Source organism: Balaenoptera musculus, chromosome 12, assembly GCF_009873245.2.
Source record: "Balaenoptera musculus isolate JJ_BM4_2016_0621 chromosome 12, mBalMus1.pri.v3, whole genome shotgun sequence".
Classification (NCBI taxonomy): domain Eukaryota; kingdom Metazoa; phylum Chordata; class Mammalia; order Artiodactyla; family Balaenopteridae; genus Balaenoptera; species Balaenoptera musculus.
Window position 1 is genome coordinate 65,321,840 of NC_045796.1, and position 27,334 is coordinate 65,349,173.

Consider the following 27,334-nt stretch of genomic DNA (forward strand, 5'->3'; position numbering starts at 1 on the left):
TTTAAAGAACAGCGCTATCCATAGTTGATCAAGTAGCAGAGTAGTGACGTTTGTTGTTCTGTGAGGAGTGTTATTACCCTACTGAAAGGATATTGACTTTACTCACAGTATATACTTGACTGGCACCCCAATCACGATGCTTTCTTTTTCCTGCTTTGTCAGTTCAATCTCATTCATTTTTTGTTACAGAACTTTCAGATCTTATATTTTAGCTCTTATTCAAGTTGCCTTTTCAGTAATTGTTCTTAAATATATTTAGATCCATTCTGTGATATGTCTTATGTATTATATTGTGTATTTTACATTTTTGAATAAAACATCATCATTCTAATTGGTAGGTGATAGCTAGCAACGCAAAGAGCGTAATTTAATTTTGAGAAAGATCAATTCATTTCCCACTGATTTGTTCAACTGCTTATTATAGAATGAGATTTATGTTTGTTTTAGCCACAAATCATGTTCCTCTCCAACCAAAAACAATTTGACAGGTACATATTGCAAATGGATTGCACATAATTCCTGCAGACTCCATTGCCCTTAATCCCTGTGCTTTAATTTTTAGATAAAATTTTGTATTTATTGCTCATGATATTATTACTGACCCTTTTTTGTTCACAGCCAGGAAATTGAAGTTTAGTGAAATCACATTAGAATTTTTTACATATTCCTAAATACCCTAAAAATTGAATTGATATGTTACATGATACTCCACTGGATCATGTATACTTTTGGTCTACTCTTTTGTTATTGGAATAAATTTACATGTGTTTTTATACATTTGTTCTGTAGTGCAAAAATGAAACACCTATGGGGAAGAGTAAGAAAGCTAAAAGTTGTGTATTATAAAATCCTAAACTCCTAATAATACACACATTTGTTATTTCAAAGGATGACAAAAATGAGCTCCATACTATAAAGCAACAAAAGTGTTCAATAAAAGTCTATTATTCTATAATTGTCAGATTTGCATTTGATTGTGTTCTAAAGATTTTTTCATTTTCACTTTTTGTGTTTACCTAATGGAAATCTAATAAGTGTCAATGGATGTAACAACTTGAGGTGTGTGGTAAAATGTCATTTCATACTTGTTGACCTATCTTTCCTGATTGTATTATTTAGAAATACAAATATTATTTTTCCACTCACCATTCTTTGTTGAAATTTAGTGGGAGAATTTATGTAGTGAAAATAATGACTAGTATAAATAAATTACTTTTAAAATCAAATTCATGAACTTCATTGAAGTACTACCACAAAAAAAAAAAAAAAAAAATTCTTCCAAATGTATGATGGAGATTTCTTTTCTATAAGACAGTGTGTTTTGAGTCCTAATCAAGATCAAAATTCCATGTTATTTCAACATAAATTTCAACATATTGCATTATTAAACTATCCTATCACTAACCTTTTTTCATAGACTTTGTTAAAATTCCAGTAAATCTATTCTTTCTTTACTGTACGTATTAGTTTTCTATTGCTACCATAAATAATTACCACAAAAACTTCAAAACAACACTCATTTCTTATCTCCCAGTTCTGTGGGTCAGAGGTCTGAACACGGCGGGGCTCAGCTGGAGCCTCAATTGCCAGCCTCTTGGGCTGAAGTCAAGTTGTCAGATGGGCTGGGCTCTTATCTGGAGCCTCTGGGGAAGATCCACTTCCAACTTCATTGATGTTGTCAGAATTCCAGGCCTTTGTGCTGGTACCATTGAGGTCTCCATTTCTCTGCCTCTGTCACCTAGGGCATGTCTTTGATCCTTAAAGGCTGCCCCCATACCTTATGTTCCCCACGTGACTCCTCCAGCAGTGGCGGGTTGATTCCTTCTCATGCTTCAGATCTCTCTGGCTTCACCTTTCGCAACATCTGTCTAGCCCTGGCTGGAGAAATCTCTCTGCTCATAAGGACTGATGTGATTAGATTGGGCCCACTTGAAAAAGTCCAAGATAATATCTTTATTGTAAGGTCTATCACCTTAATTACATCGGCAGTGTCCCTTTTGCCTTGTAATGTTGCACATTCATACATTCCAGAGATTAGAGTATGGAGTTTGGAGGGCCATTCGCTTACTATATTATGTTTTAAAATTGTCTTTTTCCTCACTTTATGCTAGGAAATGTTTCCATACATATAGGTAAGCTTAACATTTTGGGGGGCATAGGGTGAGGGGGAATGGAGCCCTTATGAGTACATTTCATCTTGTAACTTAAATATAATTTTTGTACTTGGATTTTAATTAAAAATTGATTAAGATCAAAGATCATGCATGAGTGCTTGAAGCTCAAAATCTCGAAAATGTTGACTGGTTCAGGTCTGTACATAAACCCACCATTCTTACTGATTATTTTTCAATTCAAAGCCTCATATTAAACGATCCTAGCCCACAAATTTACCTTTTAGCCTGTTATTTGACTTTTGCTTTTCTGTTGCATCAACTTTGTTTTTATACTGTTGAGATTTACCACTTTAAACCACAGAAAACATTTCTGTATTTCCTAAGATCATCTTTCACTGTCATTTGTGTAGACTCCAGATATGTCCCCAATAATTCTTGAAAATATTTAAGGGCAAAACGTTCCATCTGTTTCTTCAGTTGAAATTAATTTTTATAGCTGAATATTTCTAGAAACTTAGGTGAGAAATTAATCTGTTAATCATTTTTTAGAAACTCTACTACAAATTCATGTTTAAAAGCTTGCCTCTCTGAATTTGTTTTCTTACATTTTCCAATGCAGGCAATTTACTATTGTCGATTACTATTTATTAGCTTCACATTAATTCCAATTACAAAAGATTTTATTTCACTTTGATAATTATGAAAATTATAAATGTCATAATACCTTATGGGTTGTTAAGTATGTATATGATTTAATTAGTTGTATGCATATTCTTTTCAAAATGAACTTCAGATTGTAGTTAATTGAATATTTTGGTGTAAGAGCATATTCTTAGTGAAATTGTTACAGTGTGATTAATTTAGCAGATCAAATATATTAACCATAGAAACCAATGTTTTTTAATATTTCTTTCAATTTTACTTTTATGTATAACTTTATCTGCAAATCATGACTGTTAGAATCTGATTAGCTTAGAGATATTTTTGTTTATAAACTGTATATCTTATGAGTTGTATATTCTCTATGCCTGAGATATTGAAACTCAAGGGAAAATATTATCAATTTTTATGTACCAAAGTGTTGTATTTGAAGGACATAAGGTAGGGAAAGATTTTTCCTACATGCAATTTATCTATTCTCAAGGGCCATGTGCTAGTACTTCTGTCTCTGACTCTTTTAAATGTGTGGCTTGATACAGTATTAGCAAGGGATAAATTTTTAAAAATAAGAAATACACAGGAAATCAGGAGTATAGTCACTGACAGATATGGCTCTTTGTACAAAAGAGGGAAAATACATTGTAGAGTACTGCACCGCTAGTGCTGTGTTACGGGCTTCAAAATACTGTACATTTCAAATGTGTTTTTTGGCATCTTTCCCCCCATTTCCCAATTACCATCATTTTATTGGTAAAAGTTCTTTTTCCAGGATGAGTAATGAGTTTAATGTTAATGTGTAACTTGCAGAAATCATGTCTCATACTATACTTAGATCTTGCTGCAACATATTAGAGCTAAATGAGGTACATTTATACCCCAAGTCTCTGCCATATTTTGGAGGATTCAGTGTCTCGTCTCCCTCATCTTGCTGTTTAGGGATAGGAACTAAGCAAAGTGTTTTATAGTTTGACTTACACTGAAAATCACATTAAGCTATGTGTGTTGTTCAAAGAAGACCTAGAGATTGGCACCTACTAGTGCTCCCACCTATTTCCATTTAACCTGTTTCCAAATGGCACACATCATGCCGTAAACCCTGATCGGAGACCCAGCAGCCTTACTGAGTAATTTATGTACTGACTATTGCAGTATTCTCACCTGTGCTGCATTCTGTTTTTTACTAATTAAAATTAAAATACAGATTTTATGAATGGCTTTAAGTAAATTAGACTATTAGAGATTACTGGCTAAGTAGAATCTCATCTCACCATTAGCTGGGGAACGTGTTTCCCAAGGCTATGGCTTGGGGATGCAGCTTCTTAAACCACACAGTTGGCTGAGATGCTAAAAATGTTATGGGTGGAGAGATAAATTACTTTAGAAACAAGTTCTTCTTCGCTGCATATATCCAGGTTTTAAAAGTCGTGGCAAAAATAAGATTCCTTATTAGAAATTGGCTTCATTGGAAACATATCAGAAACGCATTTAGTCTGTAAACAGTCTGTTGAGTACTTCAGCTGCATGCCCCTAAAGGGAAAGTTGTTCCACTTAATCTGCCCTAGTTATGCTTTTGTTAGTAATCTGAGAGGAAATGGGAGTCATGCATCTTCCAGGTCCTTCCCTCAAAATCGTCAAGCCAGACAGCAGTGACAAATGTTTTTTCTAGACATTGATATAAGAAAATATTAAGAAGTAGAAGAAACAAAATAAAGCCAAAGGGATAAACATCAGAAGCTTGCTTAAACAGCTTTAGACCCATATAATTGCTTTTCTGTCAGCAGGATTATTAACAATTTTGGACATCTGAAAATTAAATTAACAGCCTGAAAATATTTTACAGAATGAGATAGAGCATGATACATGAAACATAATGACCCCACTGAAATTCAGCCAAGCCAATGCAGCTACTCATTTAGACAGAGAAGATTAACTAGTTAATCGTCACTGAACAAATTAGACAGAGCAAATTAGTTTGCTACATTCCACAGTCTTAGCTACCAAAAAGAGTATATGCCACTAATTAGGATGAAAGAACTCTAGCATGTTATTATCTGTATATAGAGAGAAAGCAAAACTGTAGCTTGAATTGCTTCTATCAAAGCTTGAAGCCTAGGTTACGTAGGTATAAATTACACGTGGAAGAGTCTGTGTGTGTATGTGTGATCACGCACATATTTAAGTACCAGAAGCCTTACCATTTTCTCGCACCTTAACCTAATGAAGTATAAAACACCCACACGCACACACACGCACAGACACACACGTGAAACATAAAAACATTATGTTAAAGTTTGATTCCTTTAATTGAAAATGAAAGTAGCCATTTAATGTACTTTGTCTGGCACAGTATCAAGTTATTTGTTTCTTTTAAAAAGTGTACTGCTGTTGCATGTGAAATAAATATTTGGACTTAGAAATCATATTTTGTAGCCTTAATTAGCATTCCTTTGCTTAATTGTCATTCTCAGCCCCATCATTTCCATTTTTCACTAACTTGAACAATGCTATCTTCTGCTGTTTGCACTTTAATTTAAATTTCTATTAAGGTTTATGAACAGTAATAAGGTCCTGTTTGAATATTCATTAGCTTCTGAATTGTGAGCTATGAAAAGGTGCTTTCTTTTACCTTAATGAAACTGGCACAGCATGGGACTGATCAGTTGTGACATTTGATTTGAGGCATCCAGTGAATTTTCTCATTGTTTATTGACACATCTTGTCCAAACAGCTCCCTCGCAAGTGAGCGGAGTAATGAAGGAGAGAGTGCTGCAGCGGAGTGTGGAGCTTTCCTGGCAGGAACCGGAGCATCCCAATGGAGTCATCACCGAATATGAAATCAAGTATTACGAGAAAGTAAGTGCTAAGAACAGCTGAAACGTACCACCACGTACGATGCTCGGTGTGTCTTGTGTCATCCTACCGCACTGTCGACTAAAGCTGGTCATTATAACAGCTATTTGGAGCTGCTTCAAAATAGATAGTTAAATTTAGCCACTTTTAATAACCCTCTCCCTGAATCTCTGGTTCATTATTATAATGATACTTTCTGTGTATTAAGTTTTTGTGTTATACAGATGAAAATATCCCACTAGTAGTATGTTTAGGTATTCAAGTTTTGATGTCCTCATGATTAGATATAGGATGTTTAGTACCACAGAAACCACAGGGCCCAATGTGGTATTTTTTTTCCCTCTGTGTTTTCGAAAATGTTTCTTTTAGGGTGTCTGTTTGAGCCCTTGATGATTTATTTTACGTATGTGGTTTCGGTGGTAATGACGTGGCCTCAAATAATTTTGTAATTTGAAAAAATAAGAATATTTTCTGTAATAAATGTGTAGTGTTCTCCGAACTTCAGAATCAGGTGATGATATTTCACTCCTTTAAATTCCTCCTGAAATTTATTTCATATATGTTGTACTAATTATGTCTACTACTTCTTTATACCCTTCTCTCCATGAAAAAAATAGCATGGCTAAAACTCAAGTACTGCCCCTTTAATCCCCTATAATGGCTAAATTTTAGTAAATAGTGACATATCTCAGTGTATGAGTGCATTTATTTCTGACCCATCTAGAGAAAGATAGACAGACAGACAGACACAACCCTGTTCACAAATTATTTTCTAGGCTGTACCTCTCAGAAAGACCTGATTCAAGGTTTGAAACATGGAAACTATTATTATTACTAATAGTAATAATAATAATAAGTGTTACTATTATTGACTTAATTAGCTGAAGTACTCCAATATACATAACCATTTTAACCATTTAGACAGAATTTCAAAATGGAAACGTAAAGCTTTGGAAATACCTGGGGACTGAATTGACTTGATTGAATCGTTTAAATGCATACAGTGCCTTGGCAATAGACACATTTTTTTAACTTTGATGGAAAAACAGATAGTTTAAGATAAGTTTCAACGTTCAGATTAAGTTTACAATATTTTTACTTGTTATTTCCTTTATGAATGCGTAACTTCCATAGCCAAAGTTACATTTTAAATACCTCATTTTTGTACCAGAGAATACATTTCTTGTCTCATCAAATGTATTTCTAAGGGGATACTTGTTTTTAGTGTTGGGTTTGTTATGTCTGTTTTCCTGTGAACTCTGACAGTTTTAAGTCCCTTCTGAAATTTCATCAGATTTCAAAAGCAATGGGATACATTTTAAAAATATAAGTTAGGTGGTAAGTGAGAGTAAAGTTTCTTACAATGCGACACAATATTTTGCAAATCCTTGCTCTGGAATAAATTTGTTCAAATAGTTACTTTTCTATTTTACATGACAGAAACAGTGTATCTACATTCACTGAATTTTACAAATTACAAAATAATCTTACAAATAATATTATTGCTTTATAATATATGTAAGCCTGTGATCTAATGTATATATCATTATGTCTTCTAATATCAGTTATGCCTATTTCTTTTATTTGAGGTAAATATATATTTATAATATCAACTCTCATTTTTATAAATGATTATAATGAAGACAATTACAAGTCAGCTTCACTAAATCCGGTTTAAGTATACATTGATTTATGCTTTTGCAAATACCATCGTGAAGGTAAATCAAACAACGAAACCAACATTTTCAGATTTCACTGAATAGTTTTATTTCTAGACACAGTTGAGTGCAGGTATTTATTATTGAACAAGTAAGAACCCGTCTAGAATTGTATATTTTGATGAGTAGTTTTTATAACTTTTTTCATAAACAACACATTAGAATCATATCAACTAAGCTTTAAATTTTTATTCATTTAACTATTGTTTAGATGGAGTGTTTTATATTCTTGATTTTTCAATTATTCCATTCTTAAGCTTATCATATGTAATATGATAAACACATTTTTAAACTCTGCAAGCCTCAGTTTTCATATCTGAAAAACGGGGAAATTGAACTGAGATGTTTAAAATATTGCTAAATCATAAATTATATAATACTTTAAGTTTTATATTTAAGACATTAACTTTTATATTAATAGTTTTAACTTCAAATATTCCATCAAATGCTATTTTGTAAAAGTGGTTTTATTCTGTGAGAAATACACTTTTCTTTTTTTTAGCCGCACCATGCGGCATGGCATGCACGACCAGGGATCAAACCCGTGCCCCCTGCAGTGGAAGCCCAGAGTCTTAACCACTGGACTGCCAGGGAAGTCCCCTGAGAAATGCAATTTTTAATGAAAACAATTGATATGTCACTATGCTGGTGGTATTAGCTAAGTTTCTTGATTTTATAGATTTCCATAAAAATTTTTAGCCTGTGGCTTTTTGCTTGTTGAATAACATTCAGGAACAGTATTAAGAGAACCACATTATGAAGTGAAGACCTCTACTAAACTGTAGATTTTACAAGTGTACTTATGTCTTGGTCAAAAGGACATTTGATTATATTTATGGATAAATAGTCCTTGCCACTGTGCCCTCTACCAACAAAGCAAAGGCTCAAAACATCATAAATGTTTTTAAAAAATTATTTCTCTTTGAAATTTATAGAACAAAGGCATGTGCTCACATTTACATTTTATATTATCTGAGAAACAACTCAGTGTTCCAATATTCCACAGGGTACAATGTAACCTTTATAAAAACAATGCAGCAAATTGAAATAAATTGCAAGAATTGGCTGTCAAATTGCCTGGTTGCAATCACAATTAAATATTCCCTGTATTGTTTCTAGGATCAAAGGGAACGGACCTACTCGACGTTAAAAACCAAGTCCACTTCGGCCTCCATTAATAACCTGAAGCCAGGAACAGTGTATGTTTTCCAGATTCGGGCTTTTACTGCTGCTGGTTATGGAAATTACAGTCCCAGACTTGATGTTGCTACACTAGAGGAAGCTACAGGTAAAATGTTTGAAGGTAATTACCATCTTTGGTTTGGATTCTTACTCTCTATAACTCTGGCATATTTTTTTTTCAGTACTGGGGGCGATGATTTAGTTCAAGATGATTTTTACTTTTAAAGGTGAATGTATATGCATATGTATATATATATTCTTTGTAAAGGTTATTCAGAATAATAATTTAAAATTTGCAGTTTTGTGATGTATACCCTTGTGACTTAAATTAGTTTCTTTAATACAAACTGGGTTTATTTTGAAAAGATGAAGTCAGAAACAGAAGCAGGACTTGTTCAAATGTGTATTGATACAGACTGTTTTGGTAGACCCCAAAATGATCTTACTCTAGTTGTCAGTCAAAGCTGCCCCCAAAATGAAGCCAGGAAAACCCCCAAATGAAGCCGGAAACCCCCAAATGAAGCCAGGATGTACACCAGGGTGGGCCAGAGAAAGGTGGTTTATAATAATCATGGTTAATTCAAGCTACTTACCTTTTAGCAATGATTTCAAAACTTGCCATTCAAGAAGAAGATCTTAGACCTTGTCATTCTTTTTATTTTTGTCATCTTCTTTCATTTTTATGAAATATTTCCAACATACTAAATGACATATTTAAAGTATATGTGAAATATTAAGAATAATTAATTGAATATCTCTGTATCTACCACTCAGCTTAAAAATAGAACATCAGCAATATCTCGAATCCCCTTTATCACTTTGTGTTTTATAATGCAGCATAGGAACATAACAAAAATACATGTGTCTATAGTGTATCACAAATAAGCAGATGTATCTTAGGACGCACGTCCCAGTCTACTGTCAGAGTGCAAGTTTAGAACAGCTTGAGTACCACTACTGGTTGTTATTCAGCTAGGTTGAAGCCTCAGAGTGTGTTTCTGTGTTTTGGAAGTTTTTGATTTCTCTCGATATTACTCAGACTCAAGGTTCACCCAGCTGTTACCTCCTCCTCTCCTTACCAATCTAGTGTTCCTGTGGACTTCTACACAAATATTAGCTAAAAAATATTATATGATTTTCTTTTCTCAATTTTTAATAGAAAAATTTTTAAATAAATTAAATCAATACAATTTTGATCAAAGAGTTATTTTGACTTCGGGAGAATATTTTTCTAGCTCTTTTAAAAGGTAGAATAAATTGGTAAATTCTTTTGCATTAGCTATTGCTTATTAAGTTTGCTAACAGTAGTCTTTTTTCAAAATATTTTGTTATATTTTTAAATTAAGCAGTAACTCTCAGAGCCTCAAATAATAAAACATATGTTGAAATAAATTTGAAATATAAATCATTTATATAGAATTATAGACACAAAAGTCATCAATTGAAAAAGATTTCACATAATATGATGTGATAAACTTATTATCATTATTCTTTGTCATCTTTTTTAAATGGAGTGTGTAAGATTAAAACTGAGAATATCTAAGTTCAATGGCCCCAAAAAATTACAGTGTTTTACACTAATATTTCAACATTTAAACATTTGAGTGGTCTTCTGTTAAATGTGTTGCAGTAGTTTTTCATTTAGACTGATCTCTTGATATTTTACTTTGTAATTTCTAATATAATAAAACAATTCAAACTATGTTTTTTTTCATATTCTAATGAATAGTTCAAACTTAAAAAACCATCAATCAGCTATACTTACCCAAACATTCTTTATCAGTTAAAGGTTTAGGTTTGAAAACTTTCAAAAATGAGTTTGTACATTTTCCTGACTTCGTAAATTAAGAATATTGGGTCAAACTATTATTTACTAGTGCTGAGGTTCATAGATATTATTTTCATTATTTAACAATGAAGTAACTAACCCTCAGAGAAATTGAGGTGAAGTAGTAGAACATGAATGAGCACATGAAATTAATGTTAAAAATGAATTTTGCATTGGAAAGGATTTGGTGATTTTTTATCATCAGAATAGTCTCTCCACTGGAAGGTCAAGTTGATGAAAGAACAATCCATATCTCCTTTTCTTACTTTAGTCTTGCCAGCGCCTAATATAGTGCATGATGCATAGAAGGCAGTCAGTAAGTAAGCAAGAAAGGAATACCTCACAGTCATCAAAAAAACAGATTATCAGGATCAGTCGGAGCTAGTAGACATATTCCTGTTTTCACATTTCAGCTCTGCCATGTCCATTTGTGTGACTTTGGATGAGCTACTTCTCTGTGCAGAAGTTGCTAGGATAGCAGCACCCAGCTCTCAGAGTAGCCTGAGGATTAAATAAGTTAATGTACCCAAAGTGCCAAGTACAGTGCCTGGCACACAGACAGTCTTGAATGTCAGCTTTTCTTATTTAGGACAGCCATTCTCAAGCCTTTTGGTCACAGGAACCCTTACAAGCTATTAAAAACTATTGAAGATCCCCAAATAGATTTTGACTATTTGGGTTATATTTATTTATGTTCACCACTTTAGAAATTAAAACTGAGAAATTTTTAAAACACAAGTATACACAATACGCATTTCATTAGCCATCAGAGTGATATTATCACATGTCATGTAAGTTCTTGGGAAACTCAACTGTGCACTTGTAAGCATGTGAGAGTGAAAAAGGCAAATAACATTGAATGAAAATAGTGTTGACCTTGCAGATTCCCTGGAATGTTCCTGAGGAACCCTCAGGGTTTCCCAGACACCTTTTAAGAACTACTGATTTAGCACACGTTACTGTGCTAAGAATTAGGGAAGTACAGAAACACATGACACATTTGATGCTCTCAGTTAGTGAAAGAGAGAAACTTGTACACAAGTTCTGACCATACAATTGAGCACTGGTAGAGTGCATGGCCCAGTGCTATCAGAGTGTCAGGAAACAGTGATCCTCTGTGCTAGGAAGGAGGGCAAGAAGGAAGATGCCACCAAAGAGAAGTTACCTGAGCACTGTTTGGAAAGAGAACTCAGATTATTCCATTGCACATACATCCTAAAATCCACTTCTGCGCAGAGCCAACGCTACTGTTTTCACAATTTTTAAATCACGGTGTAGTGATTATGACACATATAAATTACTTTTAAAATGTATTATCCATGAATTAGATGAAAATATGAACCATAAATTTTGACTATGTTAAGATTAAAGTGTGACCCTGAATATATATAAAAACATGTAAGTAAATATTCACAAACTCTAATTCATCATTCACCTGAGTTCAGTTTTCTCATTGGAGTTCTGTTTCTGAAGCCATGGGCAGAACAGAGCCTAAGACAAGCAAAAAATTAGACCCATGGGACAGATTGAATGAAAACAATTTCTACACATACGTGTTTAATTTTTTCCTTTCTCATGAACAAAACTACTCCATTCTTTTTCCTCTCTTAATATATATTAAAAGACAGATAAAAACAAAAAACAACCAAACCAAGAAAAATACTTGAAGGCATCTTTTCACTGTTTAATCATAATAGGCTGTAATTCAGAAATTAAAGCTGTAAAGTTGCTTTCTTTTTCTTCTTTTTCTTTTTCCCTTGTTTCATTCCCTCAGGGAGCAAATCAGCAGGTGCTGAATTACGGAGTGTGTATAATACCTCTTTTCAGAAACCAATACACCAGAGCTGTTTTTACTGTTTTTCAACATAAGAGCTATCTATAGTTAGCATAGGTATACAAAATTAAGAGATGATTTGTCGAAGTTGGGAGACGTAGATAAACTAGAGAAAGGCCAATCAGAAAAATTTATGCTTCCTGTTGGGGCAAGGCACACTCCGCCTACATAAAATTTACTGCTCTGGAGACTGAGTCCCTTGCCACACCAAGGAGTAGTAGTATTTTCCATCCTACCTTAAAGATTACAGCTGTTGATTTTTTCAGAAATAAGCAAACTATATTAGTTTGATATTATATAATTATCAATTTGCAACTGGATCAGCGATTGGAATATATATTTTCATTGTGTTGCATTCTTTTGATTATTTTATGAAGTCTATACTGGTATTGAAAATATAATGCTCTGGGGAAAATTGTGAATTGCCAGATAAGTAAAACTTCACTAATTTGGAAAAATCCAAGTGAGAAGGCCGTGTGACTCGATGAAGAATCAGAATCAGAGGCTGCTTTAAAGGACATGTAAACATACACTGTTCCCAAAGAGACTCTCAGAAAGGTTCAGCTGGGCTTGCCTTAATGAGCGTAGAAGAATCACTTAGCATTGTACAAGAAGCAACTACAATTAGATAATGCAAAAATGTTTTTTACAGTGCTTGCAGAAAGTTGGCTCTTTCATAAATAGCCTAGCTCTTAAACTCTCAAATGTGTATATTGCCTACTTTGTCAAATTAATACCAGTAATTCTGTTCATTTTCCTTAATTAAGGTGGATTATAAATTCATAATGATTTACTATGATTACGTGATGATTTTTATTCTATATTGATGATATGAGAGATAAATCATTTAAGGTGCTTTGAAAAATGCTGAGAGTATGTATTTGGGGTCCTTTTTTACACACCAGGAAAACAGACACAGAGGGATCAAATACCTCACTGAGGGAAAAATAAGGACTTAATAGTAGATGAAAGATCTTTCTCTCTTGATTTATAACTAAGTTTCCAACAATTAAACAGGGGATAGCCATTCAATAAGGCATTTTGTAGGGATCTTTTCTAGCTGAAGAATATAAAATAGATGAAAGTATTGTCCTTACCACTTATTTAAAATGCAAAAATAAATGTTTATTTAAATTTATGTTACAAAAGAATGCATTTAAATTAAAGGTGAATTTAATAGCATAGCTGTCTTGTTTATAAGATTTTGTTTAACCTCTCTCAAGTGTTTGCAAGATATTGAGTGTTTTATTGAGCCTTTTTTTTTTCTGTTTACAGCTACAGCAGTCTCCAGTGAACAGAACCCTGTTATTATAATTGCCGTGGTTGCAGTGGCCGGGACCATCATTTTGGTGTTCATGGTCTTTGGATTCATCATTGGAAGAAGGTAGAAGACAAATTTGTTCTAATCTCTAACATAAAATGTGTTGATTTTTCAGAATTATGTCAGCCTATTACTTATTGTTTAGTTTAGAATGTTAAATAGTAAATGCAAACATTTGTTGTCTCATATGAAACATTGAAAGTCAGTAAATTTCCATTCTCCCAAGGTCAGAATGTAGTGTGAGCTTCATCATTGCCTTTAGTTTAAGAGGAATGAGTATAGTAATTTCTATTGGGTGACTTTTTATTAGTTATTTTCAGAGTTAGATTTTTGTAATAAATATAGAAGACACCTGGGGAAAGATTTACTCTTTTAGTTAATGGTTTGTGGAAACCATTTAAAATCTGTTGTTGTTGTTGTTGTTTTTTCAGGAAAAAATATAAGGAAATATTCACTCATTGATAAATCTAAATCTATGAAATATGTCCCTTCTACAGTGTCTCACACAAAGACTTTATATTCTCTGCTTTTTTTAAATCATGTGAATTGCTATATTATTATTGAGTTCAGAACTATGGACAGAAAGTTTATGTATTTTGTTTATAGCTCTAACTAGCATGTTGTTAAGTAATGAAGGTATATCATACTGAATTTTAAATTTATAAAATGAGATTATTGGTTGAGAATAATCATCAAAAATCTGATTTTTTTCCAGGCACTGTGGTTATAGCAAAGCTGACCAAGAAGGGGATGAAGAGCTTTACTTTCATTGTAAGTGTTTAGCTTTTCTTTATTATTATTTACCCCAATTAATACAGAAACCTGGTTGTTAATATTGGCATGAATAAATTCCTAATGCATCAGGCTTGAAAATATATCATGAGCTCAAAATGTTACTTTAAAACATTCGAACAAGATATGCAGAATGAAGATCATATGATGTGAATTTTTTAAAAATATATTCAGACGTAATCTCTCGTAAGAAATTTTAATATAACTGCAAGGATATTCAGCAGCTTTTATGTCACAATTGTTCCTTTTGCAAACTTTGCCCAAGTGTTTCATATCATTCTAATAATGATTCATTAAATGTTGCATGTGCCCATGTTGTAGCTCAGGAATTCATTTCAAGTTAGAAGGATAGGCCCTTTCTACCCAATGAGTGATGATATAATGAAAGACTAAGCTAAGGAGCCTCTTTCTCTCCATCTACTGTAAAATGTCCATCACAGATGATATTTCAAGGGGCATAAATAGTATAATAATAGGATTCAATCCTCTGATGTTTTCCTGTGGATTTGGGCTACCTGATTCTTAAAAGTTCATTTTAGAAATAATATCAGAAGAAAGCTCAGGGAACCAAAGAAAATAGATGCCCGACTGCATTAATCTTATCGTTGTTGCATGTGGATGGCAAGTGAAAAACTGAGAGCCATACAAGTAAATGTTGACTTCTTGCAGTCAAAGTAAAATCCTAGCAGGGAAATGATTTTAGTTCTGATAATTGATGATGCTCTTATCCAAACCCATTATTCCTATTTTTAATCCTTGAAAATATTGAAAAATAATTTTGTTTATTATTTTTCTTAGTAACCATAATCTTTATGAAAATTTCTCATGGGGAGATAAATTTCCTGTAAATGGCATAAGAATTACATCTATTTTTGTGTTATTTATCAAACTCTTATGTCAGTATCTAAGAAGATATTGTCATATACCCCTTCTAAAGTCACAGGAATATGTAAGCATCAATCAGGGAAATGTGTGGTTGAAAAAACACAAATTGTGAACACCATTATTATCATTCCTAAGTTTCTTCAGTGTGTTATTAATTGTTGAACCAATAGTTCCCTTAACTTTAGTTTTCAAAAGAAAAGTGGCTTTACATATTACATATCCAAATTGATGATGAAACTCTGTAAAATTCCAACCACTGACGGCAGGAAGGGTATTGGGACACTAGAAATTATAGTTAAAGGTATGACCAAAGGGCGCTTTATCATGAAGTTTAAATTTCAAGGCCTCTCACTTTCACAGACTCCTTTCAAGGCCCTGGAAGAGCCCTAGGAAGTTAGTGTGTAGAATATTTTTTCTTAAAGAAAGTATCCCAAATTGTAGAAGGTTCAAGACCCACAAAACTTAAATCTGCCCCTGATTATGACTGAATACCTGTGATTCTGCCCCCTCCCCCCTGGGATTATTTGATATGCTCCCAATGTCAGTGCGTCCTCTTGCTAATCTGGCAGTGATTTTGTGACAAGTCCCAGTAATGAGAGTACCATAGGCTGTTTACACCTAGAGGATATACAGAAAAAGTGGAAGTTACATTTTTTTTCTTTTTCATGACATGAGAGAATACTTTTAACACTTCCCCAGACAGAAAGGAGAGGATCAAAACTTGAATGCATTAATTTTTGTATCTAGTTTAAAATGTATATAGAAGAGTGACATAAGACTATAGTTGCTGGAATCCTTGACTCTATCCATATGTTAATAATTTGATGGCAAAATCATTTAATAGTACCTTAATCAGTATGTCACTTTTCTTTTCTTTATTGAGGATATCTGAGACATCCCCAAATGATCAAATGCTGCCTCTTAGTTTATTTACTTTTAGCTTGCAGGTTAATGCTGAAGGTAAATTAAAACATGGCTTACCTAAAACATGATGTATAGCCTAATGCTTAATTGTCATCACTCAGTTTTGATATTTTGGTGCCATCCCCTTTTTTTACATTTGACATCCAGTTTGTAATTAGAAAAAAATAAAGCTGCATGTTTTACCTGCTAACATAGAAAAGATAAGCTTGAGGTATATATAAACAGTTTTCATCTCTAGAGCAAAATATCAGTGTTGGTTTTAAGATGTTTAACATTCATGAGAAATGTAAATGAGATATTAAAACACAAAAAAGCTCATACTCTTAAATCAGGAAAAACAATAGACCAAAATATTCAGAAATTACATCAAAATTTTTCTTATTTTAAAGCATCCATTTTGAAACGAATAATGAAAAAAAAAATAAAGTACACTTAAGATATCCTATCTTGGTAAAACCTTGATATTTTTGAATTACCCTTTTTACAAGGATATCTTTTCTTGTCACTTGATGAGAACCAGGCATTTTATTTGATTTTATGACTGTATTTACAATACGTAAAGTACGACACTGTGGTCACCAGCTATTTACAAGTTGGTGTCCTTTTATTCCTTTAGTATACAGACAATTTCCTGAGGTGCTAAGACACCAGATTGAATTTTTACAGAAACATGAAAACAACCATTTTACTAGCTTTTAGAGCACTGAATTTAATAGAATGTCCAGTTATTTGTATCAGGTGCCCTCCATTCTCCATGGCCCCAAGTGTTACATTTAAAGATATAAACACGATGGAGGAGTTTAGTGAAGCAATTCCAATTTACATTTTGTTTCCTCCTACCATTTCTTCTAACAATGTCTTTGAATCTAAGCTGGGCAGTATTTCATGTTTTTATGCCAAAATTGCTCTGGCCTGTCAAAATGTTTTATGACAGCTTGAATAAAGAACCATCAGAGACCCATTTGCGATGCAGAAGGCTACCTCCAATCCAGCTCCCGTATCACAAAACCAAACCAAAAAGAAAACAAACAAACAAACAAACAATGAAAGAAAGGAAGAGAATAAAAAGGGAGAAGATGGCTCATTTTCCATCTGCCTACCAATCTAGGAGGTTAACCTATTGTTTTCTTCCCTTCTCTCTTTTTCTCTTCCCCCCCCTTCCCTGTACTCCTTTTTCTCTCTTTTCTCTTTCTATCCCCTCTCTCTTTTCTTCTTGTTTTTTTTTTTTTTTTCATGTTCAGCTTTAGTAACAAATGAGCATCTGTCAGTTTTATAGACTGCAACAGTAATTGTTTAAGACAATCAATTTTGGATAAACAGTCAACTACAGCAGAATAATTCAAGATTTTTAAATCCCATTTTTCCTTTATACATTCTGCTTCTTTTTGTTTGTTATATGCTTATTTTAAAAATATAATTTCAATTTGATGTGATGACATAAGCACAGTTAGGCTACAGTGTAATACATAAAGAAATATATTGTTCTCCAAATAGTAAGATTTAATGAAAAGATTGTTCAGTGGCTTTGTTAAAAACAATAAAGTTTTTTTGAGGATATAGTGTATCTTTTCATTGCATTAATATAACCAAATATATGCCTATCTATCTTATCTTTGTCTTTAACCAAATGATTAGATTTGGAATACATTATTGTAATTGATTTAAAGTTGACATAGCATTATCTGTTACCTGCATGCTTCTGGGTGCATTTTAAGAAGATTTTAAGATGATTCTATGTTGTTTGAATTTTGACTACCTTTTCTGAGGCGTATTGGCTACCTCCTCATAGCAGTTAAGATCTTCCAGAGCCTTATAATTGAAAGTTCATATAAACCATTCCTCTTTCAAATTGCTGTCATACATGGTTAGCAGATCCCAGGAATATTGTAAATTTTCTAACTTTACTCTGCACTTTGTACATCTGGCCTCTATTGCCCTTCAAGGTGAAGAAGAAACTGTGTCATAGTAGATTTCTCTCTGATTCTGTGATAGCAGTCCCTCACATCTTGTATTAATTTATATGTCTATGTCAATGGTGGTTGGTCTTTAAAAAAATAAATCAAAAGAATAAGTAAGATGTCTAACTGTTTTTAATATTGCTGTCAGTGTAGTAGGCTACCTGTAAATGAAATGTCTTCTTTTCCCAGTGTATTAATTTGATTGATTGACTGAATGATAGATTTACAAATGTGTTTCCAAGTCCATTACAAACCTCAGTATGGCTTGAACTATGCCATGATAGCAGTGAATTTAATTAAACCTCCAGTCGGATAAGAGTCATGTCAGAGAATTTCGGTGATGTCCTTTGTTGATTTACTGGAAAAGCAATTCAGTTAGTAACCTATGAGCTGGATCCTATGTTACCTATAGAAGCTTGCAGATAATACCTATACGCCCGCAGACTGAAGTAGTCTGTTAAAACTGCTGTGAATCAGGTGATATGGAAGCAAGTTCACTGTTCCAAGGAGCACTCTGCATAATGAAATTCCTGGGCTGACTGCACAATAAGTGCTTTGCTTCATCACAGTCATGCTTTCTTACATCATTACAGTTAAATTTCCAGGCACCAAAACCTACATTGACCCTGAAACCTATGAGGACCCAAATAGAGCTGTCCATCAATTCGCCAAGGAGCTAGATGCCTCCTGTATTAAAATTGAGCGTGTGATTGGAGCAGGTAAGGCTGTTGTAGCTTCCTTGTTCAGCTGTTCCATTTAGCCAAGATCGAAAGTCATACATCATAATGACAGGCAAATAATTATAACTCAAGTATAGAACCTTTGCATTTACCTGAACTGTTAGAAGCAATGAGCCTGTACTTGTTTATGAAATCTTAAGAAAAAAGTGAAAAAGAAGCATGTGGTGCAGAGAATCGTGTATCTTTTGTCTTCTGTTGGATTTTTAAGATATCGTTCTATTATAAGCTATTTCATAATAGTTCTGGCCTGTCCAAGAAATGACTTCGTATTTAAAATAATTAGAATGTCCCGAATTTTGCTGGAATATACATTTCCTCTGACTTGATTTACCATCTTCCTGCTAAGCTTTAGGTATTAGCCGTTGTGCTGTGTAATTCCATGTAGAAGATTAATATGTATGAATTATTTAAAAGGAGCATTATTTTCTGTGGATACAATGTATCTTCAGAATAATTATACATTTTTGGATCAAGTCCATTAAATCTAGCAGACATAAGTAGCTATGAATTCCAGATTTTTTAAATCTTTGAGAAGTATTTGCTTCTCAAGCTGTGAAAACAACAGCAATGTTTAGAATTTGCTAATGTGCCCTTATACTCTAGTAAGCAGTGTACATTAAGCAGCGTATTTCAAACCTGAACGTTGTTTCTGAAAGAGTTTTTGTTAACCCAGTTAAAAAAAATAATAGTGTGTGTAACAGATAGTTTAGGAAAGTTTAAAAGTGCTTTTAAAGAATTTAATGCATTTACTTTAAGAGGGGAAATATTTCTGACATTAAAATACACCTCCCTGTTCTGTTACTTCAGGAGAATTTGGAGAAGTCTGCAGTGGTCGTTTGAAACTTCCAGGGAAAAGAGATGTTGCGGTGGCCATAAAAACCCTGAAAGTTGGTTACACAGAAAAACAGAGGAGAGACTTTTTATGTGAAGCCAGCATCATGGGGCAGTTTGACCACCCAAATGTTGTCCATTTGGAAGGGGTTGTTACAAGAGGTAGATATTGATTATATATTTCATTTATCCAGCGAACTGTCAGAAATTAGTGTTATTTCATAGATACTAAAAAATCAAATTGTAAATACATTGCATATTCTTAATGAATTTTTTTTCTTGTTATGTAACTGACTAAATCCTCTCTTGTGTTACCATCTCAGAAAAAAAAATCAGGATAAATGAATGCAGGTTTAGAGCTAAAGAATATATCTGATAGATAGATGGAGTGACAGATATTTTCATTTAGCTTCAAAGCCACAAAAGTAATACAGTTTAGTCTTCACATTTTCTGTAAAGTGTCATTTTCTCTGAGTTTTGTTTACACAGCAGGAGTCAGAAGAACACATTGGCTTTTACTGTTTAATTTTATGAATCATGACCACGTTCCAAACAGACAGTTAATGACTCTTTGCGTTTAGCAGCACTAAAAGCGTTAAAAATACTCACCGCTCACCCAGTCAGTCTTTCAAAAGAGCACCATGTGTTTTATCCGGAGTGAGAAAGAGGATAAATACGAAGTTTAGACTACGGTTTTGGAAGCAACACTGTTTTTTCTTATGTATATATTTTTGTAATTTTAGGGAAACCGGTCATGATTGTAATAGAATTCATGGAAAGTGGAGCCCTAGATGCATTTCTCAGGGTAAGTAACAAAGTGATTCTCCCATTCTAAATATACTATACGTGCTACCAATGTAGTTTTCTGAACTTTTCTTTGCAGTGTAAAATGTGAACAGTATGAACTTCAACAGGTCACAAAATTGTCTTTGAAAAGCAGATTAAAAGAGTCTTGGACTGGATTGAACTAGAATATTTTTGAGCATTTAAGTGATACAATGTAGTTAAAAAATAGTTTCCATTGACATATTACCACAAGTACGGAGGATACCTGAAGCCCCGTAATTTGAATACCTGTTGTAGCGTAACATTTTACTTTTTCAGTACAATTATAAATGAAATACAGACGTAATACAGAGAAGACTGAGAAGTGAGATAGCCATTCAATGTTGGTAGGATGATCCCAGCTCTGCTCTGTGGAACCATTTCTGTTATATTGTTATGTGAACACCAAGCCTAAAATAAAGAATTATGAACCTTTTTAGAGTTACAAGTATGTTATTTTTATAAATAATAAATTCTAAACATAAAAACATACGTATTTTTACATTCAGAGACTTTCCACCTAAGAACGTGAACACGTTAACATTTTTTCAAATGGCAAAGAGAAAATAATGAGAACATACATGATCTAGACTGATCAGTTTAATAAGGATTCAGAGGCTTTTGAGAGGTCTTTATTGCTGCATCTTGATGATATGCAAGACGCAACTGTCATCTTGCATATGACATGCAAGATGATATGCATAACTGTCAACTCTCTGGAAGAAAGCATCACCTAGCAAGCTCATCTACTCAGTCCACAGTCCTCATGCACCGTATCTGTAATTCAATTGGAGAAATCTGTGGGTTAAAAATATATGGTGGCCAGTTGGTTGCAAAGAGTGCTCAATTCTACTTGCTAGTACATGTATTTTAGAGAATCTTGGTTATAAGTAATGTACCTACGGATAGCACAACAATGAAAAGTATAAAATGAAAACTAAGTCAGCCAGTATAATCCTTTTCTACCTCTTAGTTTGTCTTCATCTTTACTCAGAAGTTTTTTCACCTTTACATATTTTACCATTTAGAGAAAGAAAGCTAATATATGTGTCTTTATCCCTTTTATATTTTTAGATTATTTGTGTAATTTTTGGCAAGTGAGGAAAACAGTTAACTGTCAGGGATCATTTTTTTTTTATATTCCATTCCCTAACTTCGACTTAAAAATTAGCGTATACTTTTGGATTTGCACAATCTGAAATTATTATTAGTTAATATTAACAACACATCCATGTAAATAACTAAATGATTATCAGAACAACACATCCATATAAATAACTAAATGATTATCAGAACTCTATTACCTGACTATCTATCAAGTTAAATCAGCACCTGTTATGTTTTTCACAAGTGTCTACACTACATAGAAAATTAACTGGTGATTCCTAGTATACAATAGAAAATGACTAGGGTGCAGACGTTTTTCATGGTGATTTTTTTTCCCTTTCAAAGCATAGCTAACTGGACTTTCATTTTTGTCTTCCTGTAGAAACACGATGGGCAATTTACAGTCATTCAGTTAGTAGGAATGCTGAGAGGAATTGCTGCTGGAATGAGATATTTGGCCGATATGGGATACGTTCACAGGGACCTTGCAGCTCGTAATATTCTTGTCAACAGCAATCTTGTTTGTAAAGTGTCAGATTTCGGCCTGTCCCGGGTTATAGAGGACGATCCAGAAGCTGTCTATACAACGACTGTAAGAAAAAGTCTATTACTGCACCTTTTCATATTCCTGCGATTTTCCTACCAAGAAAGCAGGGCCTAATAATACAAAACTAAATGGGAGAAAAGAGGCAAATTGATCTCAGCTTTTTGTTGTTGCTATTTTTTTCCTTTTGGAAGAATCTTTGTTGCTTTTACAATCTACATATAGGCTAAGACGAGAAGTAATGATAAAAATGAGAACAGCTTATTTTATATTGGGATGTTCATATAAATAATATACACATACAACGTTTGGTTACTAGCAGTCATAATTGTAGCATAAAAATATAATCCCATTTTAATAAAGGTTTTAATAAAAGATTAACTATGCTAATTCTTATAACTTTTGTAAGATTAGAAAAAGGGAAAATATGAGGATTTACTTATATACTATTGATATTATTCCAATGTTTCATTCCATTTTAGTAGCTGTTTTGTCTAATTTGTTATTGTCCTTTCGACTAGACTCTTGCCCTACAACCACATAGGTCCATTATTGATTTGCCTTAAAAATGAAAACTTAACTGTGACATTTTAAAAAACAGATTAGTAACTTTAAGTGCACTTAGAGAAATTCAAGATGAATAGACCTGATACTGCTGAGTTGCCAGCCAAATACACAAGTGTTTAACTGTAGCTTAATGGTTCTGCTATAAATGTTTTATACATTATTATACATACTTAAAATGTCAATTTCTTTTTATACAGGGTGGAAAAATTCCAGTAAGGTGGACAGCACCTGAAGCCATCCAGTACCGGAAATTCACATCAGCCAGTGACGTATGGAGCTATGGAATAGTCATGTGGGAAGTTATGTCTTATGGAGAAAGACCTTATTGGGACATGTCAAATCAAGATGTAAGTGTTACACTACTTAAACTAAAAGGATTTATTTAATACATTAATATTCATATTATGGGAACATGTAGCTAATGGCTCATAAGAAGAAACTTTTATAGAATCATAAAAAGATGATTGCTGAGTTTTCACAATTATTACCACAAATTACCACAATAATTACCATAAATTAGTGGTTCAATTAATTTCATTTTGTCTTCATTTTGAAGAATTGCTTTTTCTTTTTTTATTTAAATTCTCTGGACATAATAGAAGCCTGCAAAGGATATTTCTCCTTAATAAATGTAATCATGCTGAGCTTGCACACCTGTAGTGGGAGAGTCACATGAATAAAAGAATCATTTGCGGAGGGGAGGGTGAGGAAGGTTGTGTTTGATTTTGTTGTTGAAGCTTGTCTTTCTTTTTTTAATTTCCTGATAAAATCTGTTTAAATTATCTATTGTTGATTGATTTACTTAAATTTTAATTTCATGAGATAACCTAGATTTTATGATCAATATTAGTGTTTCATAGTGATATTTTAGAATGTAATCACAATGGGACTATCTTTGGAAATTTCTTCTAAAAATACAACTTATTAAATGTGTATCTTGTTACTAAGGCGTAAGATACGTTGTTATCCTTTAAGAAGCTGATGATAGTTCTTGAGTGTATACATCTCACACCAAGAAACCATTTATAAAACAATATAGCATAAGTGCAAGTAACTATTTGCTTCTCTAAGTTGAATTTTACAAAATTAACATTTTTGTAAGCCAGAAGCTTTCAAGTACTGGCAGATTCATATGGCTTAATTTATTGAAAATATGAGTGAAATTTAGATAAAAGTAGAGCAAATGTAAAATCTAGGAAGGTACCCTGGAGTTGAACTAGAAATATGGAGAAGACCTTGGTTCATAGTTGATTAGAGAATTCGCCGAGGGAGCCCTTTGGAAAGTCCAGAAATAAAGGCTTAGTGAAGTGTATGGAGACCAACCAAATAGACTCCGACGCATCTCCTATAAGGGAGATGCATACGTCGTTAATGATTTGAAATGAAGGTTAGGTTGGGGCAAATTGATGAAAGCTTCTTTTTGAAGGAATTTGGAAATGGTAAAAATGCATGCTCTTGAAGAACAGAGTAAAAAAATAAGTGGTGCTTGAAGAAATTCTATGTTACCATTGAAAAGAAGGATGTGACAAGCAAACTGGTTTGGAGTAGTCAATTCTCGAGGTACTATAAACATGGACAGCAATAGACGCTGACTAACAGTAAAGTTGAGTTATTTTTCAAAAACAGATCATGATCATTGTTATATAAAATTAGTATCTCTTTTTTATTTTAGAATTTTCCACATCAAGTTCCTATGGTTCTTAAAACTTATAAATAGCTATTTTTAGACAACTAAAATGAGACTGCTTGTTGGTAAGGTAATTTTCAATACATTTTTTAATAAATGTTTGCATTGGCTGAAAAATTCACAGCCTAAAGAGGGGGAGCTTTGAAATCAGTGAAATCTTTTGCTATTTCGAATTGAATAATTACATAAAATTTTTTTATTTGGGGTTTTTTTTTTTTGGTTTTGGTTTTGGTTTTTCAAAGATAAAAGTCTGAATGATGAGTCCATTTGGCAGAGGCAAAGTTGTTAATATTTGACAGGTCTCAGTGTCAAAGATTTCATGGACTGTCAAAATGTGGGCAAACAAATCCTTGGGGCAGAGAAAGAGAAATATTTACATTTCCCTAGACACTCGGTAGAGTTTCATTTCTTTTGACACCTTCCTTCTGTACTAGATTCAAACATAAAGGGAATGACAGGAATATAAGATGACTTAAATTCAAAGTTCGCTTAACTTCTAAAAATAAATAATAGAAATGGTTAAGAAGAAAAAAAAAATATCTTCAGTTTAGTTTTTAGTATTCCCTATTGTTTTTCTTGAAAATTAAATATCATAAATGTATATTTAGTCTATCAAGCATTAATAAATATTTTTACTGATCAAATGAAATTTTTATAGGCACAATGAAGTTTACTTCTGACCTAGAACATTTTAGCACCATCTTTCTTCTTTTTTTTAATCACAAAGGTCTGAATTATTAAATTATTAAATTCAAACACAAGAAATTACCTATGCAGTTCAGTTTTTATAGTGAAATTGATATTAATATTCTTCTTAAGGCATAATATTCATTATTTTATACTTATGTTAAACTGGTATTTGAGCAATTATATGTTTAATCTTCAATATACAAATGGTGGAAAAAACTGGATAATTTAAAATAATGAATTCCATTCTAGCAAAAGTATTCTCTAGAGAAAAGCTTTTTTCTTGGAGTCTCTGGGTAGGAGACCTTGGAGAGACTTAAGTGACCTGCCAACTCCCTGATGCATATGGAAATCCTCTGTATATGTGAATATATGTTATTTTTCTGGGAATGTTGCTTTCATCAGATCTTCAGAGACATTAATGTTTTAAAAATCAGTCTAGATTGATTGAGAGAATCACCCTTGATTGAATCAACTCACTTTATATTGTTTAAATTTAGTTGCTAGAAATTTGTTAAGGATTTTAGAAAGCCCTCAAATTTCAATACCTTGGGTTACAAGAGACTCTTCTTAAGTCACCATGAGAACAAGATCTAGGTTGATAGTTAATATTTGTCAGGAACTCCACAGAATTCTAGGCTGAAAGCTAAATAAAGTGAGGTTTCTGTGATCACTCTGAAGAAATAAAAAAGAGGTACACTAGTCCCTTAGTATCCATGGGACATTGGTTCCAGGACTTTGGCAGATACCAAAATCTGAGGATATATAAAATATAAAATGACATTGTATGTGCACTAAACTTGTGCCCATCCTCCTGTATATTTTAAATTATCTCTAGATTACTTACGATACCTAATACAATATAAATACTATGTAAATAGATGTGAATACAATGTAAATGCAGTGCAAATAATTACTGGTGTGTGGCAAATTCAAGTTTTGCTTTTTGGAATTTTCTGGTTTTCCTTTTTCTTTTGAAATGTTTTCATCCATGGCTGCCCAATCTGAAGATGTAGAATCCTCCCAGGATATGGAGGGCTGACTGCATTGTAAAATCAATGAAGTAGATAGTGCCAAGAGGCTTTAGTTGCACTCTAAAGCAGGGAATAAGCAAGAAAATCTTGGGAAAAGATAATATGCATATGTATAAACTTACCCACACCCAAATAGGTTTATCACAGGATTACTGCTCATTGTTTTTCATGTGCCCATAAATTTCCTGAGTTTTAACTGCAATGGAAGCAGTTAGAATCTAGGTATTTGCAGTTAAAACCAAGAGGGTAGGCTTTCCCAATAAATTTCCAACTTTCATTCTTCTTTAAAATCTGTAGGTGTTTAGCCCTCTCCATTAATGACCTTTCAAAGACAGAACTTATATGTATAAATGCAGTCAAATATAATACATAATACACAAATTGGAAATACTTATATTTGGTGTTCACAGCAGCTGTCTTTTAATTGAATTTATGTCTTAATTAGTCCAAATATAATTTTCATAGTCAAATTATGAAATTTTAAAATTCTTCATTATATGGATTACTTTTTTTCCTGTTTATAGTACTCAACAAAGTCATTTCTTCTTACTTTAAGGTAGGCCAATAAATCATCCAATTTACTGGTAGGTAGTCACAAGGATGGTAAAAAATTAAGCATCCATAAAGATAGGAGACATAAAGATAATTCTTTAAAGTGGTCCATGAAAAGACATTTAAGAGCTTTGAAAATATAATATGCTTGTAACTAAGTTTATTCTCAGATAAACTGTGAGCCCTCAACTTTTCGTTTTAAAAGTCACCACTGATTTATTACTTTTTTTGCATTAAGATATAAAAAATTGTGGATTTTTTGGTAAAACTTTGCTGTAATCCTGTATGTGAGGTCCAAAATATTTAATTGCATAAAATGTGGGTCATGTTATTGTGAGGTTAATGAGATGAAAATGGGCATAAGTGGAGAACAGAAGCCAATCATGTTATCTCCCATTTTGAGTTATTACAGGCCCATTATCATGGGGTCTGTCTGTGCTCCTTTTTCTCTTATCTAGTGTCCTGCTGTAGGAATAGTAAAATACATCTCGGCAAGCAAATGTGTGTTTTCCAAGTATTTCTTTGCAGTCTAAGAAGTGTCCCCTGTTGGATCCCATTGTTGTTTTAAAATGTCATTTACCCTAGTCACTTCCTATTCCTCTGGGAATGATCTAGAATTAGAAATTGCTATGAATATTTTCCTTTTTTTCTTTGACTTTTATTATATTGCTAAGGCTAGATCTCGACAGGCAAA

At 33.0% G+C, this 27,334-nt stretch overlaps 1 protein-coding gene across 5 annotated transcripts in view; it reads left to right on the forward strand.

Annotated features, from left to right (window-relative positions):
• The window catches only part of EPHA7 (EPH receptor A7), a 164,136-nt gene that overhangs the window by 128,743 nt on the left and 8,059 nt on the right, over window positions 1-27,334 (forward strand). The window contains exons 6-14 of one of the 5 annotated variants that reach the window (XM_036871775.1): window positions 5,503-5,627; window positions 8,462-8,645; window positions 13,462-13,570; window positions 14,223-14,278; window positions 18,660-18,785; window positions 19,614-19,799; window positions 20,381-20,442; window positions 21,952-22,161; window positions 22,878-23,027. In XM_036871775.1, the coding sequence (XP_036727670.1) occupies window positions 5,503-5,627; window positions 8,462-8,645; window positions 13,462-13,570; window positions 14,223-14,278; window positions 18,660-18,785; window positions 19,614-19,799; window positions 20,381-20,442; window positions 21,952-22,161; window positions 22,878-23,027 (1,208 nt within the window). The other 4 variants (XM_036871776.1, XM_036871777.1, XM_036871778.1 and 1 more) reach the window with 4 other exon arrangements.